Source organism: Sphaerodactylus townsendi, linkage group LG08, assembly GCF_021028975.2.
Source record: "Sphaerodactylus townsendi isolate TG3544 linkage group LG08, MPM_Stown_v2.3, whole genome shotgun sequence".
NCBI lineage: Eukaryota > Metazoa > Chordata > Lepidosauria > Squamata > Sphaerodactylidae > Sphaerodactylus > Sphaerodactylus townsendi.
This window is the reverse complement of record NC_059432.1, coordinates 44,465,596-44,480,462: the sequence shown is the minus strand read 5'-3', so window position 1 is coordinate 44,480,462 and position 14,867 is coordinate 44,465,596. Positions and strand designations below refer to the sequence as shown.

General features: G+C 37.9%; 1 protein-coding gene across 2 annotated transcripts in view; it reads left to right on the top strand.

Moving 5' to 3' along the window:
* Positions 1-14,867, top strand: part of DOCK1 (dedicator of cytokinesis 1) — a 508,395-nt gene that overhangs the window by 54,441 nt on the left and 439,087 nt on the right. For both annotated transcript variants that reach the window (XM_048505444.1, XM_048505443.1), the window contains exons 3-5: positions 7,511-7,551; positions 10,202-10,257; positions 12,861-12,957. In XM_048505444.1, coding sequence (XP_048361401.1) covers positions 7,511-7,551; positions 10,202-10,257; positions 12,861-12,957 — 194 coding nt within the window. The remainder of the gene's footprint in view (positions 1-7,510; positions 7,552-10,201; positions 10,258-12,860; positions 12,958-14,867) is intronic.

The following is a 14,867-nucleotide window of genomic DNA, read 5'->3' as shown; positions in this document are numbered from 1 at the left end:
TGAGTAAGGGGATGGACTATGTGACGTTTTTGCATCTATAAAAATTAAGGTTCTTCCTCTAGAGGGTGTGCCTCCTTCGAGAGCCACCCGGGAGGGGTAACCTCCTGTAACGTTCTAAATTCTGTGTCTCTCAATTGAGAGCACTGGGGCGTGTCTCTTCCTCGGGAGAGTTCACATTCTGTAATCTTATTTATATTCTGCTAAGTAAAAACTGTCTCTCTGTTTCTAATGTCAGATGTCTTTTGCTTTTATTTCAAATTTTAAGTTTTTCTTAAAACTAACTCAGCTGTGTAGGACCAGTAACGCGGTCCTGGCCCCACACAAGACTAAGGGTGATGATATTTTGGGGGTTTTCCAAGCTAGGGTAGATAAGAGCTTGCATGCCAGTGCCCTCAGACAGAGGTGGCAAACATTTCCACAGTAGTCAGGGGTAAGAAAGAGCAAGGTTTCTCTTCCAATCTACCCATCAAGAGGTTCCTCTGAAGGGTGGTGGCCCTGATTCTTCCCCCCTCCCCAAGTAGCTCATAGATTTCCTTTGTGGAATTTGAATATGATTCCAAGGACATTCTCTATGGTGCCTTTTGAGTCTCTATGGGGCCTTTTGAGCCTATGGCTATGTGTTCACTGAATAAGTTAACATTCTCATTTTAGTGGGGATTACATCACCCCATAGGATGAACTTTATGTTTTATCTGTGGTTAAAAAACGTTCGTGTCCTCCACAATAACATAGTAGTTCTGAGAATGGACCCAGTCTTTATCCCCAAAGAAAATTCCTGTTTTCACAGATTGCAAGAGATTGCTCTGTTCTCCTTTTACTCTAACTTCCAATCATCCCCAGAAAAGGGACTGGCATTGCTTTGATGACACGAGAGCCTTGAGTTTTTATATTAATAGGACTAAGGCTGTAATGAAGTCTGATTCCATGTTTCTCCTTTAAAAAGTCTTCTATGGGTTCCACAGTTTCAGTGTCCACCCTGGGAAGGTGGACTAGGGTAATATTGTTATGATGTATAAGGCTAGAGGATTGAAACCCTAACTGGGATTCATTATTTTAGGGGAACAATCACCTCTGCTCCATACAGGTCTCTTCCTTTTTTAGAGGTGGTCTGTTGAGAAGCTACATGAAAGGTCTATACATACTTTCATCTGGTGTAACAGCATTGACAAGGAGGTGTCTGCTGATTCCTCCTTCAGGAGCAGAGTCCTTCAACAGACTCTGACAAATTAGATTTCTTTTGACCCACTTTGGGGTATGTTGCTTTTGCACATTGCATTATTTGTGACTGTCCCACCCTGGACCACTGGAGAACAGAAAGTTTATTCACTTCATAGTTCCTTTCTTTAGGAAAATGAATGCTAAGCAGAAGCATCTTTCAAGAGGTAGTGAAGATGAATTTATTTGCAACCAGAAAGAACAACCAGGTTTACAGATTTCTTTCCAGGTTTGAGGATGGGAAAGTCAAAGCACTGGATGCCCTAATATCAGTATGGCCTTTGGGCCTTCTTTATGCTTTCTCTCTGGTTCCAATTTTGGGAAGAGTCATCAACTGGTTAAAGAATGACAAGGCTTTGGCAATTGAAATGACCTTGCAGACCATGGTACTTGGAGTTCACTGACACCACCATGGTCACTAGCATAGACACAGAATTTGCTTCAGCAAGGTCCAGTATTCCGTCAGGACACCGAGTGGCTGAACCTAGTGGCCTAGCTTTTGAAAGGGCATCCTTAAGGAAGTCAGGTTTCCAAGAAGACATAATTCATGTCATGGTGGAAGCTGGGAGACCAGAGACCAGGAGAATCTACAATCACACCTGACTCAGTATAAGAAATTGGTAACTTCCCATGCATTAGACCTGGCCAAACCAACAAAGATGTTTTTCCTTTTCCTATTTGAGGCATAGAAAAGAAGGCTGAAACCCAACATGCTGAAAAGGTGAGTGGCTGCACTGTCAGCGGTGTTTGGACACAAAGTCATCAAAAACCTTTCCAGAAATATGTACATCAAAAGATTTATTAGAGAACAGTACAGATGCTCCTCCGGAGCAGCATTGTTTTTCCACTTGGGAATCGAATAAAGTGTTGAAATGACTTGTCATGAAGTCTTTTGAACCCATTAAGTCAGCAGAACTAAAATATCTGTAGTGGAAAGTGACTTCACTAGTAGTGACTAGGTGGAGGTATGGAAAAGAGGGCTGAAACCCAACATGCTGCACCGTAAGACACTCTGGAAAAAAGGAGTTGCATGGCTTAGGTTTTAGGATGGCTGGAGATTACAGCTTGTAGCAACTAGGGGCGTGACTTAACCAGTCTGGATTACTTTGTCTCACTGAAGAGAAAACGTCTTCCGGTATGTTCAGGTGTTGTTTCAAGACATTGTAACATGCTTTCCTTTGTCTTTGAGAAGTTTTTAGAGCAAAAATTGTCTTGTCTTGAGAAATAGTGTATTAGACAACTGGGCTTGAGTTCAGCTTTACTCTATTTAACCAAATGTAGGAAAGGTTTTTTTTTTTTAATCTCATGAATTTCTGTATTTAAAGTTTGACAGAATATATTGTGCTGGATTGCTGGAGATGCAGTTAACTCAGTCAGCCTCTAAAATATTAATGACTATTACTCTCAAATTTTAAATTAATGTTCTTAATCACCTAGTTTTTAATTTTCTTCTTCATTGACAAATTAATAACATGTTTCTTTGAAATGCCAAAAGAAACATGTAGGTCAACTTTGCTATTCTGTTTTCAATCAAGATGATTATATTTACCAACAATGGGTGCTTCCTAACTAGCCACGGAAGGCTTCTTGTGGCATTTGACACCACAGTTGTTAGATAGTCTAGTCACTGATGTGTGAGTAGTAATGTCCCTTTATGAAGTTGTGATTTAATTTAATTTAATAATCCCAAGCCTATATGGTGTTTTGCTTCTAAATCACTCAAAAATTTAGCTAAACATTTAGAAAAATAGCATAAGGTTAGACCTTGGATTCAAAATTGCCATTCAAATGGGTAATTGTTCTTTTGAAGAAACAGGCATCTGATACCTGTGTTTTGATGCTCTTATTGAGGAAAGTGTTTCTGTATTGAGAATGTTGAAGCTAAAACAGAAAAACAGAGAAAAAACCTTAGTGGAACAGCAAAGCATGCAGTTTTATATAATTTACAAGCATCTTTCAATGATAACAAAAATAATAATTTCAGTTGATGGTCTGTAATCCAATTACAGTTATATGGGCAAAGTTTTCTAAATAGCCCTGTTCTATTTAAAGTTTGGTTTATTACAATCTTAGTCTCAAGCTACTTCTTTAAAGAAATAGGGAAGCTGTATAGTGTTTGGAATCTCTGTGGCCTAGCATACCAATAAGTTTTGACCTGGGGACAACTGAGTTCACATTCTGTTTCCAGTGCAGACTCATTGGAAGCCCATTAAAAATCACAGCAAAGGCCCTTGGAATGCAGAACTGGAATGATAAGGGTCTGTCTTTGTAGTTTGTAATTAACAAAATTAAATGTTTCATCAAACATTCTGTATAATTATTTTCCATTCTATTACTATTTGATTTGCTCATTCTGGACCCATTTAATTGACTGGATTTGGCTTGATACCGATGGAGATAGTCCTTCCCAACTTTGGCTACTAGATATTTTTTGCAACCATTGGTTGGAGATAGCTTGGGATCATGCTTCAAATGAATAAACATGATCATTATAATAATTAGAAGCTTTTATCCTGTTAATTAGTGCTTCTCTGAGGCAATGGATAACAGTTTTACTCATTCAATATTAAATTAGGCAAGCTTCTTGTTAAGTGGCCCCAAAATAATTTTGTTGAAAATCTATTTACTCTTTTAAAATGACAACTAAATTGGAGAAGGAAGTCCTTTCATATTTATTCTATCTGCAGTTCTATTAAACAGAATAGAAGGTAGGCAAGAGATCCTTTCCTCAGGTGTATAGTAATAATCTCTTTGACTTGAGGCAGGCAAGTCCTCTGCATTGCCTGTAGGGACCCCCCCCCCCCCGTTTAATTGGAAGAAATTAGTGGCGTTGATATGTGTTGAAACTATGTAGTCTTTTGCCATCTTTGTTATAACATTTGTTTCTAGCCTCTCTAGAGGATCAGGGAGAGAAAGGACCAATATTTACTGAGATTGACATACAGAACAGTTTACAATGCAGGTTTGCTTGCCAATTTTGTGCTGAATTGGGTACAGTTTGTATGTGAGATCCCTCCCAATTTGCCTGGCACAGTACAATCACTGCATGTCAACGACTACTGTGTATGGGATTTTTTTAATTAAACAGTCACACTAAAGCAAAATGGACTTGGTAGCAATAAAAGCCTGTAGTGCTGATCGCTTGCAGATGTGTTGTGGATGAGGAGGAGGGGGTCACAGTGAATGAGAAATTACCTCTCTGTTTGGCATGGCATCCTGCCTCCGCAGATGTGAGAATTGTTCTGATGGGCTGAAATAATTATACTACGATAGGGTTGTCAGTGAGGAAAAACTGTATAGCTGATAAGGTGGGTAAGTGAAGGGATGCTTCTGGTAGGCATTGCAAAAAACAAACAAACTCCTGTTAAAATGTATTTATTTAAAAACCCATTTAGTCATCAGTAAGTATCTTTGTTTTGTCGTTTCTGTTTTTCTGGTCTGTTAAGCAGGCAAGCATAGTTAGTTATCTGCTGTTTCTGTCTTTCTGAGCAGGCCTAGCCTGATTAGGCACATTGGGTAGCTGCATTAGACAGCACTTTATAGGTCAATTTGGGATAAATAGGTAGGATATAAACAGCCTGTTGTGCACAGAAGCTGAACTAGTCTGAATTTACCAAAGAAATAAGGGCAAGACAGGTGAGGATAGGTTTTGAATGAAGGTACTCTTTTGGCAAAGTTAAAGGAAGATATTGTTTGGTTTGAAAGATTGGAGACTTACAAATCTATCAATAGGAATAAGTTGGATACAGTCCATATTTAGCCTTGGAAATTCCAATTCAAATAATAGCATAGCTGCTCAGTTTTGCCCTCTAAGTGCCAAATACTGGGGTCTCTGTGGTTTTGGATTAGTGCTCTAGCATTGTTAAGCCAGTCACTTCAAAATGGGCTCTTGTTGAGTCTTATGGAGACCACTGGTATCTTACTGTATATACTCATGTATAAGTTGAGTTTTTAGCACATTTTTGTGCTGAAAAAGCCCCCCTCGACTTATACAGAGTGAGGTGTATTTAAAAAAATATTTTAGGGTTTTTACTTTGTCAGCTGCCAGGGGGCGCAGTTTTTAGTCTAGCTGCACCAAAATTTCAGGGTATCATCAGGTGACACTCCTGATGATACCAGCCAAGTTTGGTAAAGTTTGGTTCAGGGGGTCCAAAATTATGGACCCCCAAAGGGGGTGCCCCATCCCCCATTGTTTCCAATGGGAGCTAGTAGTAGATGGAGCTACATTTTGAGGGTCCATAACTTTGGACCCCTTGAACCAAATATCTTGCTGATACCAGCCAGGTTTGGTGTTGTTTGGTTTAGGGAGTCCAAAGTTATGGATCCCCAAAGTGGGTGCTCCTATCCCCCATTGTTTCCAATGGAAGCCAATAATAGATGGGGCTACCCTTTTGAGAGTCCATAACTTTGGACCCCCTGAACCAAACTTCACCAAACCTGGCTGGTATCATCAGGAGGGTCTCCTAAAGATACTCTGAAAAAGTTGGTACTGCTAACATAAACAGTTATTGTTGAGACCATATTGTTCTTCTTTACCCTCTTTTCCACTTACAGAGCTCGTTTATTGTTTTTCTTTGAAATAAATATTCAAAAACATTTAACCTACTGATGCCTCAATTAATGTAATTTTACTGGTATATATTTTTATTTTTGAAATTTCCCAGTAGCTGCTGCATTTCCCACCCTCGACTTATATGCAAGTCAATAAGTTTTCTCGGCTTATATGCGAGTCAGTAAGTTTTTTGTGGTAAAATTAGGTGCCTCGACTTATATGCGGGTCGACTTATACACGAGTATATACTGTACATTCCTGGCATAATACCCTGAATTTGATCACATGTAGAATGTAGTTATGGTGATTCTGAAAATGAAACCAATAGTTCTGAAAAGGTAAATAAAAAAGCAGCTCAATGAATCAAAAGACTGAACTATCTTCTACTAGAGCGCTCCCCCAGCCCATACTAAAGGCAGCTAAAAAGATTCAATAAAAGTTCATAGAACTAAAAGTTCATGGAACTAAAAGGGAGAGCGGGGATGTTAGCACTAGGGATCACCAAACAAAGTAAAAACTTTATATTTAATTTCTGAGATTCACTGCCACTTTAGAGTGGAGGACCTTGATCAATGCTTTCTTTCTTGAAGGTTCCGGGTTCAGTCCTTGGCACATCCATTTGAAATGTTTTTCAGTAGCAAGGCTGGGAAAAATCTATGTGAGGTCTTGGGGAGCTGCTACCAATCAGAGTGACCAACAGCAGGCTGGATGAATAGTAGTCCAACCTTAATAGCAGTTTCATTTTGTTCAGAGTCCTCCACCTCTTAATACCAAAGGCAGTAGGGAGTGGGGAAGTGTAAGGAAGTAGCTTCATTGTCATGGCCTTCTTGTAAATTTTGCAGTGCATTTGGCTGTCTGATCTGAGAAACAGAAAATTTATTCTGATTGTTGTGGGCTTTCCTGGCTGTGTGGCCGGGGTCTGGTAGATCTTGTTCCTAATGTTTCGCCTGCATCTGTGGTTATACTTGATAAACTTTTACTTGATACAGAAAACAAAGTATGTTGTTGTAAGATAAGTACATCGGTTCAAAACTAATCAACATTTAACTAGCATAAAATATGAAAATTGAACATCTATGGCTACAAAGTATAAAAAGTTTAGTGCATTCTTTAAGATATTTTGTGATAAAATTAGAAAATTAGAAAGATTTCAATTTTTTGAATTCTTGTGGCTTTATTAGAGTTTTATTAGTGAAACCTATTTGTTGCCTACTTAGAAATTCCGAATCTGTTGTTCTTTGGAAAAAACTGCTGAAGTCAGTAGGATTGCCCCAAGATTAAACAGATTAAAGACTTCAGTTTGCTTTTAGGAATCCCAAATTGTCTTCTGAAAAATCATGACAGAGAATTTAAAATTATATGATGTCATAAAGGCTCCCTTTTGGCATGAACAAGTTCTCATTACAGATTACGATTTTATAGAAAGGTTCAGAGTAGAAGCTGACTAGTAAATAAAATGCTGAACTTGGTATTCAGAAATAATTTATTGTTTTGGAAATATTATTGAATACTCCATTTACAGGCATGAAAACTGAAGTATGAAGTGCACCATGGATGGCCATTTTATAGAGAAGGACATCTTTTGCTTTGTTTTTGTGTCAGCATTTTCAAGGAACAGGCTTTTTTGGCAAAAGTTGTATGATCTGTAATAAGTCTGTATCTTACATGGAGGTCTATTAGGACTGAGGACATGCTGCTTTCCAATTTGCTAATAATAGCTTATTAAGAAATTCTGTCTTTTAGGTTGGTACAGAGGCTACACTTTAAGGAAAAAATCCAAAAAAGTAAGTACTCTGTTTCCATAGTAATTGGATGTACGTGTGCTTTTGGTATTTCTTAATAGATGCTATTTTCTGTTGAAAGTTTTTTATTGAAAGGTATATTATAACTTCTGTGTAATACGTGTTGAAGTGTCTAAATGCTGATGCAATGGGCGCCTTGTTTTGTTAAAATAATGAATTACTCATAAAATGAAATTGCTTCTTGAAAAGTGATAAGCACTCATGATTTTTTCTGCCCTTCTCTGGAAAAATAATGTTGATTAGTCTGTAGAAGTACTTACATTTTTATTTGTTTACAGCCATCTTTATAAGAGGGGAAAGGCATTCCCCTTTATAAGAGGGGAAAGGTAACTTTGAATTACAATTTTAATAGTGATTTAAACAAAGTTAAATATTATATTCTCTATCTGAAGAAAAGACAGCCTAGAAATTAAAATATTTTGATAAAGAAAAAGAATAACTAACAAGATCCAATTTAGTCAACTGAACTCAGACACTGTAAGATTTACTTGGGTATTAATTTATTTGAGGAACTTCAAATTCAACAGTTCTTCATGCATCTGAGTCTTTCACACATGAAAGTAATCTATAGTAGTCAAGTCAGTTTATTTACGGTCATTGACCAGCAAAGTACAAAAATAAAAAATTATATAAAAAGCACAGTTATTAATACAGATTAAAAAAAATAGCAGCATACAGTTAATAGGGAGCAGAAATATTCATAACGTGCATACAGATCCTATATCGAGTATCCTAGCTGTTAACAAACGAAAATTAGCTGATTGCTCCAGTGGAACTCTGTCGGTCCTTCCTAATTTTACTAGAAATCCAGGCAAACTTTGCAACAGTGTGTGTTAGATGTTTATTTGTGCCTGATAGCAATATTTGACACTTTTCTTTCTTAGTCAAAGAAGAATTAGCCTGGTGCATTAGGGGAATGAGCATCCAACGTATTTTATCATAATAAGGGCAATCAAATAAAATATGTTCTGTATTTTCAATGCCCCCCCATTTGACAGCTGCAAATTCTGCCCTCAATTGGAACTTTGTTGTAAATCCCACTGGTATAACAAGGCGAAAGGGCATTATAACGAAGTAGGCTAAAAGCTCTACGAAGGTTAACATTGGGCAGCAAATTAAAAAAAGGCATTATTGAAAGTCTATTTAACCTTGTTTTATTAAAAATAGGGTTTTTAAGCTTATTGAGATCATGTTGCCTCTCCACGTCTGTGATTCTGAGTTTGACTAAATCCCTGGCTCTGTCATAGTTCATACTTGTGAGTAGTTGTGGAGAAAGTCCATAGCATGATAATTTCTGAAGAACTGTTCTAAGCCATGGGGGAATAAATGTATCAAACAAGAGTAGTCTTACAAGGCCTCTCTGGCAATAGCATAATTTAAGCCAATATAGTATAGAGAGTGTCCAAACTTTTGCCTGTACTGAGATTAGTCCAGTCTCTATACGTAGGGCCGCATTCGAGATGTTATTTGGGAGCTGGAGAATAGATCTCAGAAATTTTGATTGAGGACGTTCAAAGTTGCAGAGCGAGCCGGTTATGGTGAGTGGTGTGCCATAGGATAGTTGTGCCAATGATTTGGCCTTAAATAATTTAATGGCAGCCGCGATGTGATGGCCACCTCTATTCCAATAATAGTTTCTGATGGCTCCAGAACTTTTCAGAGCATTAGCTATAGTAATATCTTATGAATAATGTGTTGATTCTACTACCTATTTTGTGGTTCTTGTAGACTAGGACAACAGTCTAGTATATTTAAAAATGGCTTTAAATGGTATTTTTATCTAAAGTGGGATTTTAGTCTGTGTCATACATTACCTCTTTGTGATTGAATCTCTCATAGGTCTTCCACTTGACAAGATTCAAGCGGAATCCAACATTTATTTGAGGAATTCTATTTAAAGGACATTATTTTAATCTTTCTTTGGTCCTCAGGGTATAGCTACAGAGAGCTGACAGTTTCAAGGGAGGCTTGTCTCTTGGACATGTGGAGCTATTTGCATGGTTTTCTGGGCCTGGCCTTGTTCTCCCCAGCAATAGACATATATTGGGTTGTGATCTACTAAAAGCATGTAATATCCTGTTTAGATTTTGAAAATACTTTTGCTATCTTGATTTGAATAGGTCAGATTTATTTTTAAAACTGCCGTTTTAGCTTGGAACAGCAGAACAAAAAAGGGGTCATGGCACCATGAAGACTGAAGTAGGCTCTAGCTAACAAAGACGTTTAATAAATCTGTTTATCTTTAAAGCAGTGGCTCCCTTTTTGTTATGATAACCACAAGTCCAAATTTACTTGGTATGGTGATCCACTAAAAAATATAGCATGACCATTCAATAACATTGCAAAATCCTGGGACTGACTTTCATAGGTCTTGTGACCTGCTTTTGGGGCAGGACTCACAGGTTGGGAAACTCTGCTTGGAAATATAAGGAGACTCCTTTTTGTTACAGGTTAAGTATTTTTGAATAGAATGAGCTGCATAGCCTTAAGCAGTTTTGTTATATCTTCTAAAACATATGAAGGATGAAAATATAAACGTTAAATAGCATTTGCAATAAAAACAAATCTAAATATGAACTTTAAGACGTTAAGACTTAAAATAATAACACATACATTCTCCTTCCTGTTAAAGGGCATATTTCCTGCTTCCTATATTCAGCTTAAAGAAGCAATAGTAGAAGGAAAAGGGTAAGTTTTGGGGTATAATGTTAATCGATGAAAATTACAGTGGTCTTTCGAACTTATTAATGGATAAAAATGGATGTAGCAAAACCAGTATGGTGTAGTGCTGTCATGTTGGCAGACTCAGGTTCCATACTGCTGTGGAAGATTTCTGGGTGAGTATGGTCCCATCACACAGCCTGACCTACCTCGCAGGGTTGTTGTGATAATACCATGGAGGGTTGAGAATAATATAAGACTTTTTGAGTTCCTATTGGGGAGAGAAGTGGGGTATAAATGAAATAGATAAATACAATGGTTTCTCTGCTTTCAGTGATAAGGTTCGTCAGAAGGACAACAGGGATGAGACCAGTATTTGGTCCAAATTTATATCAATCATATAGCATTTTTAAGTGACAACATGAATACCCACTCATTTCGTCTTTATGCTCTGGGGTTTTATCCTAACTTTCAAAGTTTGAGGAATTTCAGAACGTTTCTTGATGAAGTGAGAAAGTGTGTTCTAAATTGTTTTTCCCCTTCAGATCAGGCTGTTGTGCCTGTGAGATTTTATTTCTGCTATTTTGTTTGAAATGGCAGGAAAGGACTTAGAAAGAACTGTTCATATGACAGACTTCCCCAGAAACTGCTTGTTATTGCAGGAAGGGGGAAATGGTTCCTTTCCTTGGTGGGAAACTCCCTTAGACCAAGACTTCCTTAGAAAGTGCCCTAGTAACCATCTGCCACCACAAAAGATCTCCTGAGTGACCCTCTGAAAAGGTAGTCTTCCACTGCAGTACTAGAGCAATAAGAGAATAATTCATAACCAATCTGATATCACCTGTACAATCTAGCACATGGGAAATAGATTAAAAGAAATATCCCAGGGAAATAGACCATACTAAATGAAGCCAAAAAAGTCTTTATAAAAATTTTATTGTAAAAAAGAAAAAAAAACACAGAGGAAAAGATGATTGATTTGCAAGCAAAAGACAAACAAAACGCAGGGAAAAGAGTATGACTGCGGAGTTGGACCTCAGCTGGCCTCCCTTCTGACCAGTGGATTTTGCCAATCCCATGCAAATCCCCATCTCTGTTGTGAGAGGCTACTTTTACCAAACAGAGCCATATCTCATCTCCTCCATTCTTTGAACTGGCTTTGAACTACAGTGACAATGGCTTTGAAGTGCAGTTTCAAATACCTGGTTTGTTCTATATTGGCTTGCCCTTTGTCCAAAAAGGATCGTCTGCCAGGATAGTCCAATACAGGATGGACATGAATAACTTTATTGTAATGTAATCAAGGGTTGAAGATGCTCCAGGTGCCATCTCTGAGCCTGAGCAGGTTTTAGGATTTTTTTCACACTTGTTTTCCCCAAAGCAAGTAGTTGCCATAAAAAGTGATGTTGAGGTTATTCCCCAATCTAAAGCTTCTCTGCAGGTATAGAACAGAGCAGTTCATTTTGTTCAGTTGAATGTGGAGATCACATTTGAATGGAATGAGTACTGTGTGCAGTGTGGTCTGAACTGGCAGGTTTATTTATTGTTTATTTTATTTTATTCGATTTCTATCCCGCCCTATCCCTGTAGGGTTTAGTTTGAGGTGTGGTATGTTTGGAGTGAAGGATGACCCATTACTTTTCATGACAACCCATTTAGTAATTATTACTACAAAGGTATATTGTTTTTCCCAGTTTCAGTTTTTAATAGTATTCTGATACAACTACCGTGCCATATTTTTTCTCTGATACAGCAAAAAGTAATGGAGTATCCAGTTCCCTCTAGCGAAGATCTGTTACAAAGACTATTTTTCTAGATCAAAAATCTTTCATATATGCCTACTGTGCCAGATCTTGTATTGCTCTGTACTGAAGAACAACTCTGTTTCAGTTTCTGATGGTGACTTATGTACTGTGTTGTCTTCATGGCTCAACTTACAAATATTTTGGGCTATTTATGAATTCAGTTTGCAGTACCCAATTAACTATGCATCTGAATTAAAAGTTAAGACAACTGGTACTTGGGTAGGTGGAATTGTGATCAGATAGAGTTTTGAATTTACAAAAACGTTGCCAATTACAGATCTGAATGTAAAAGAACGATTCTCTTCTGCCTGGTTTATTTTTATACCTCTTTAAATATGTAAATTATGAAAGCACTCATCATTTGATTACTGCATAATAGCACATTCCTGAATGATTGCAGTTAGGGCTGTACTTCTGACATATTTTGTGGTGTATCAGTTCTACAGTACTCAGATGGTATATTTAAATATAGTAATTTAAAGGTAGAAACACTAATTGCAAAACTGTTTTTTGTGTCTTTGAAACTTAGCACTGCTGAGGTTGAACAGTCTCCTCTGTAGTCGTGTGTAATGTTCTCTTGGTTTTCCTGCTTGAGTGATGAATGCTAAATAATTACTACCTTAGAATTAATACATCCACTTTTCAATCTTTATGAGAAATGTGTTAGATATGATTTATTGGTTGTTGAATTTGTGTGTGGAATGGGTTGTCTAAAATAACAAAGTGTTTAAAAACTTGATATCTTATTAATTGATGGGCTGATCGTTAGTAAATAACTATCTTTTTCAATGAGATGTTACTATTTCATATGTTCTAAATCTTTAGGCAGCATGAAACTGTCATACCTAGTGAATTACCACTCATTCAGGAAGTTACCACAACACTACGGGAATGGTCCACAATATGGCGGCAGCTCTATGTTGTAAGTAGCTTTTTTAATAGAGTTGTTAGGTAGGGGCAGTTTGGAAGAGGCAGCAGAGATAGTTCAGGCAGACAGGAAGGAAGGTGGCACAATGACTCATCTGAACCCTGCTTATGTAGCCTTAGTGATCTGCTGGACTCACTGGAGCAAAATACTTCTGAAGGAGCCCCGGAATTAGACCACCCCATGTCTCGCCGAGTCCAGCCAGTATCCAGCAAGACTGGCAGCCAGAGCAGCTCTGGGGAACAAGGTGCCATTGGCTGAATCTGAAAAGATGGCCCACCTTTGAGGACCAGGTGGATATGCTGATTGGCATATCCTGCTGATTGGCATATCCTGGTAGGGATATGAAAGTGTTGCACATGGTGACGGGACAAGCATGACCATGGTAGGGAGGTGGGGTCAATGGGAAAAACTCTTGTCAGTCCCAAGGACAGCTGATGGGAATCCGGGGAAAGGGGAGGGAGGCAGCTGTACAGCAGTGAAAACTCACTGGAATGTCAAGGCATCCCCTTTTTTTATAAACAGTTTTTCCTCTTCATGTGTAAAGTGGGACGGGTACACTTTTCTACTCAGTCCTCACATTGCCACTGTCAGAAGAAGAGGTTTTGCAGTTCGCTCACTAAGAAAGATACTTGTACATAAAATCCTTAATTGCACTTATGGTTCTCTTCCACTGCTAATTTCATTCATAAAGATTCTTCCAAAAATAACAACAGATGCAAAATAAATATAACCCAAATTGACAGTCCTTTTCCTTATTGGCCTTTGTGAGGGACACGAAGTTGCTATGTGCCTGATATTAGACGAGGCCCGGCCTTCTTCCTAAGAGCTGCCTTGTGGGAAAATGCATTGGCAGCTAGAAATGTTTAAAAAGCCTTCACTGAGAAACTTAAATACTAGCTTAGTGAGGAGTTCAAGATCATCCCCAGACCTTGAAAATGAAAAAAATGACAAGAAGTAAAAGATGGCACCCCAGGACAAGTCTGATATGGTAATATGCAACATGAAGGTTCCATGAAAAGAGCAAGGAAAAACAACTCTTCCTCAGTACAAAGTTATGCGAAGCAGAATCAGCCATGCTACAGAGGATGTTGGAAATAATTCCACACTTCTGTTGGTATCCAGTGGTTGCAAAGGATTCAAGATTCTTTGAGAATCTAATTTTATTATTATATGGGAGATTTATATCCTGTGCTTGCCCAAAGCTACTTATCACAGCAGTTATAGAACATGATTGAAATGAATTCCTTATCTTATATTGCTTAGTCAATTGCTGGATTCATCCCTCTAGCATGAGGCGCTGTATGCATTATTTCTCGTGTCCCCAACTGAAGTGAGTAGATGGAACCAAGAGTCATTATCTTTCCTCCTCACAAGTGCTCCCAATCTTTGTGGTATTGCTGTAATTTGTCCACAACTGCATACATGTAGGTTGTTACTACATGTGAAAACATTTGGATTAGGGCCAAGTCATATAATTCTCTTAACTGACTTTAAGCCCTCTGAATGCAAAATAGCAAGCATTACCAACTATTTAAAGCCATAAAAATACATTTGAAGAAATTTAAACTGACAGTTTAGCAGTATTATAAAAATTCTGTATTTCTGCTTATCCCATGTATAGATTGTAAATACAAATCAAGTACACCTGAAGGAAATCGGTGTGAGCCATCTGACATCTGTATTGAACTTTTAACGGAGAAATCCAGTATTTTCTTCTAGCTGATTTCAGCCAACAATACAATATTCTAGGGAAAAATTGAGGTTTCGTCAATCTCAGTATTTGGCCACTAATGCCTGTTCTAGAAAATGCCATTCTTATCAAGCAGTTGTTCATTTGTTATACGCCCAACCCATCCCCACCTTTTTCTAAGGAAGTTAAGTAGCATTTTAACATTGCTCTAGCC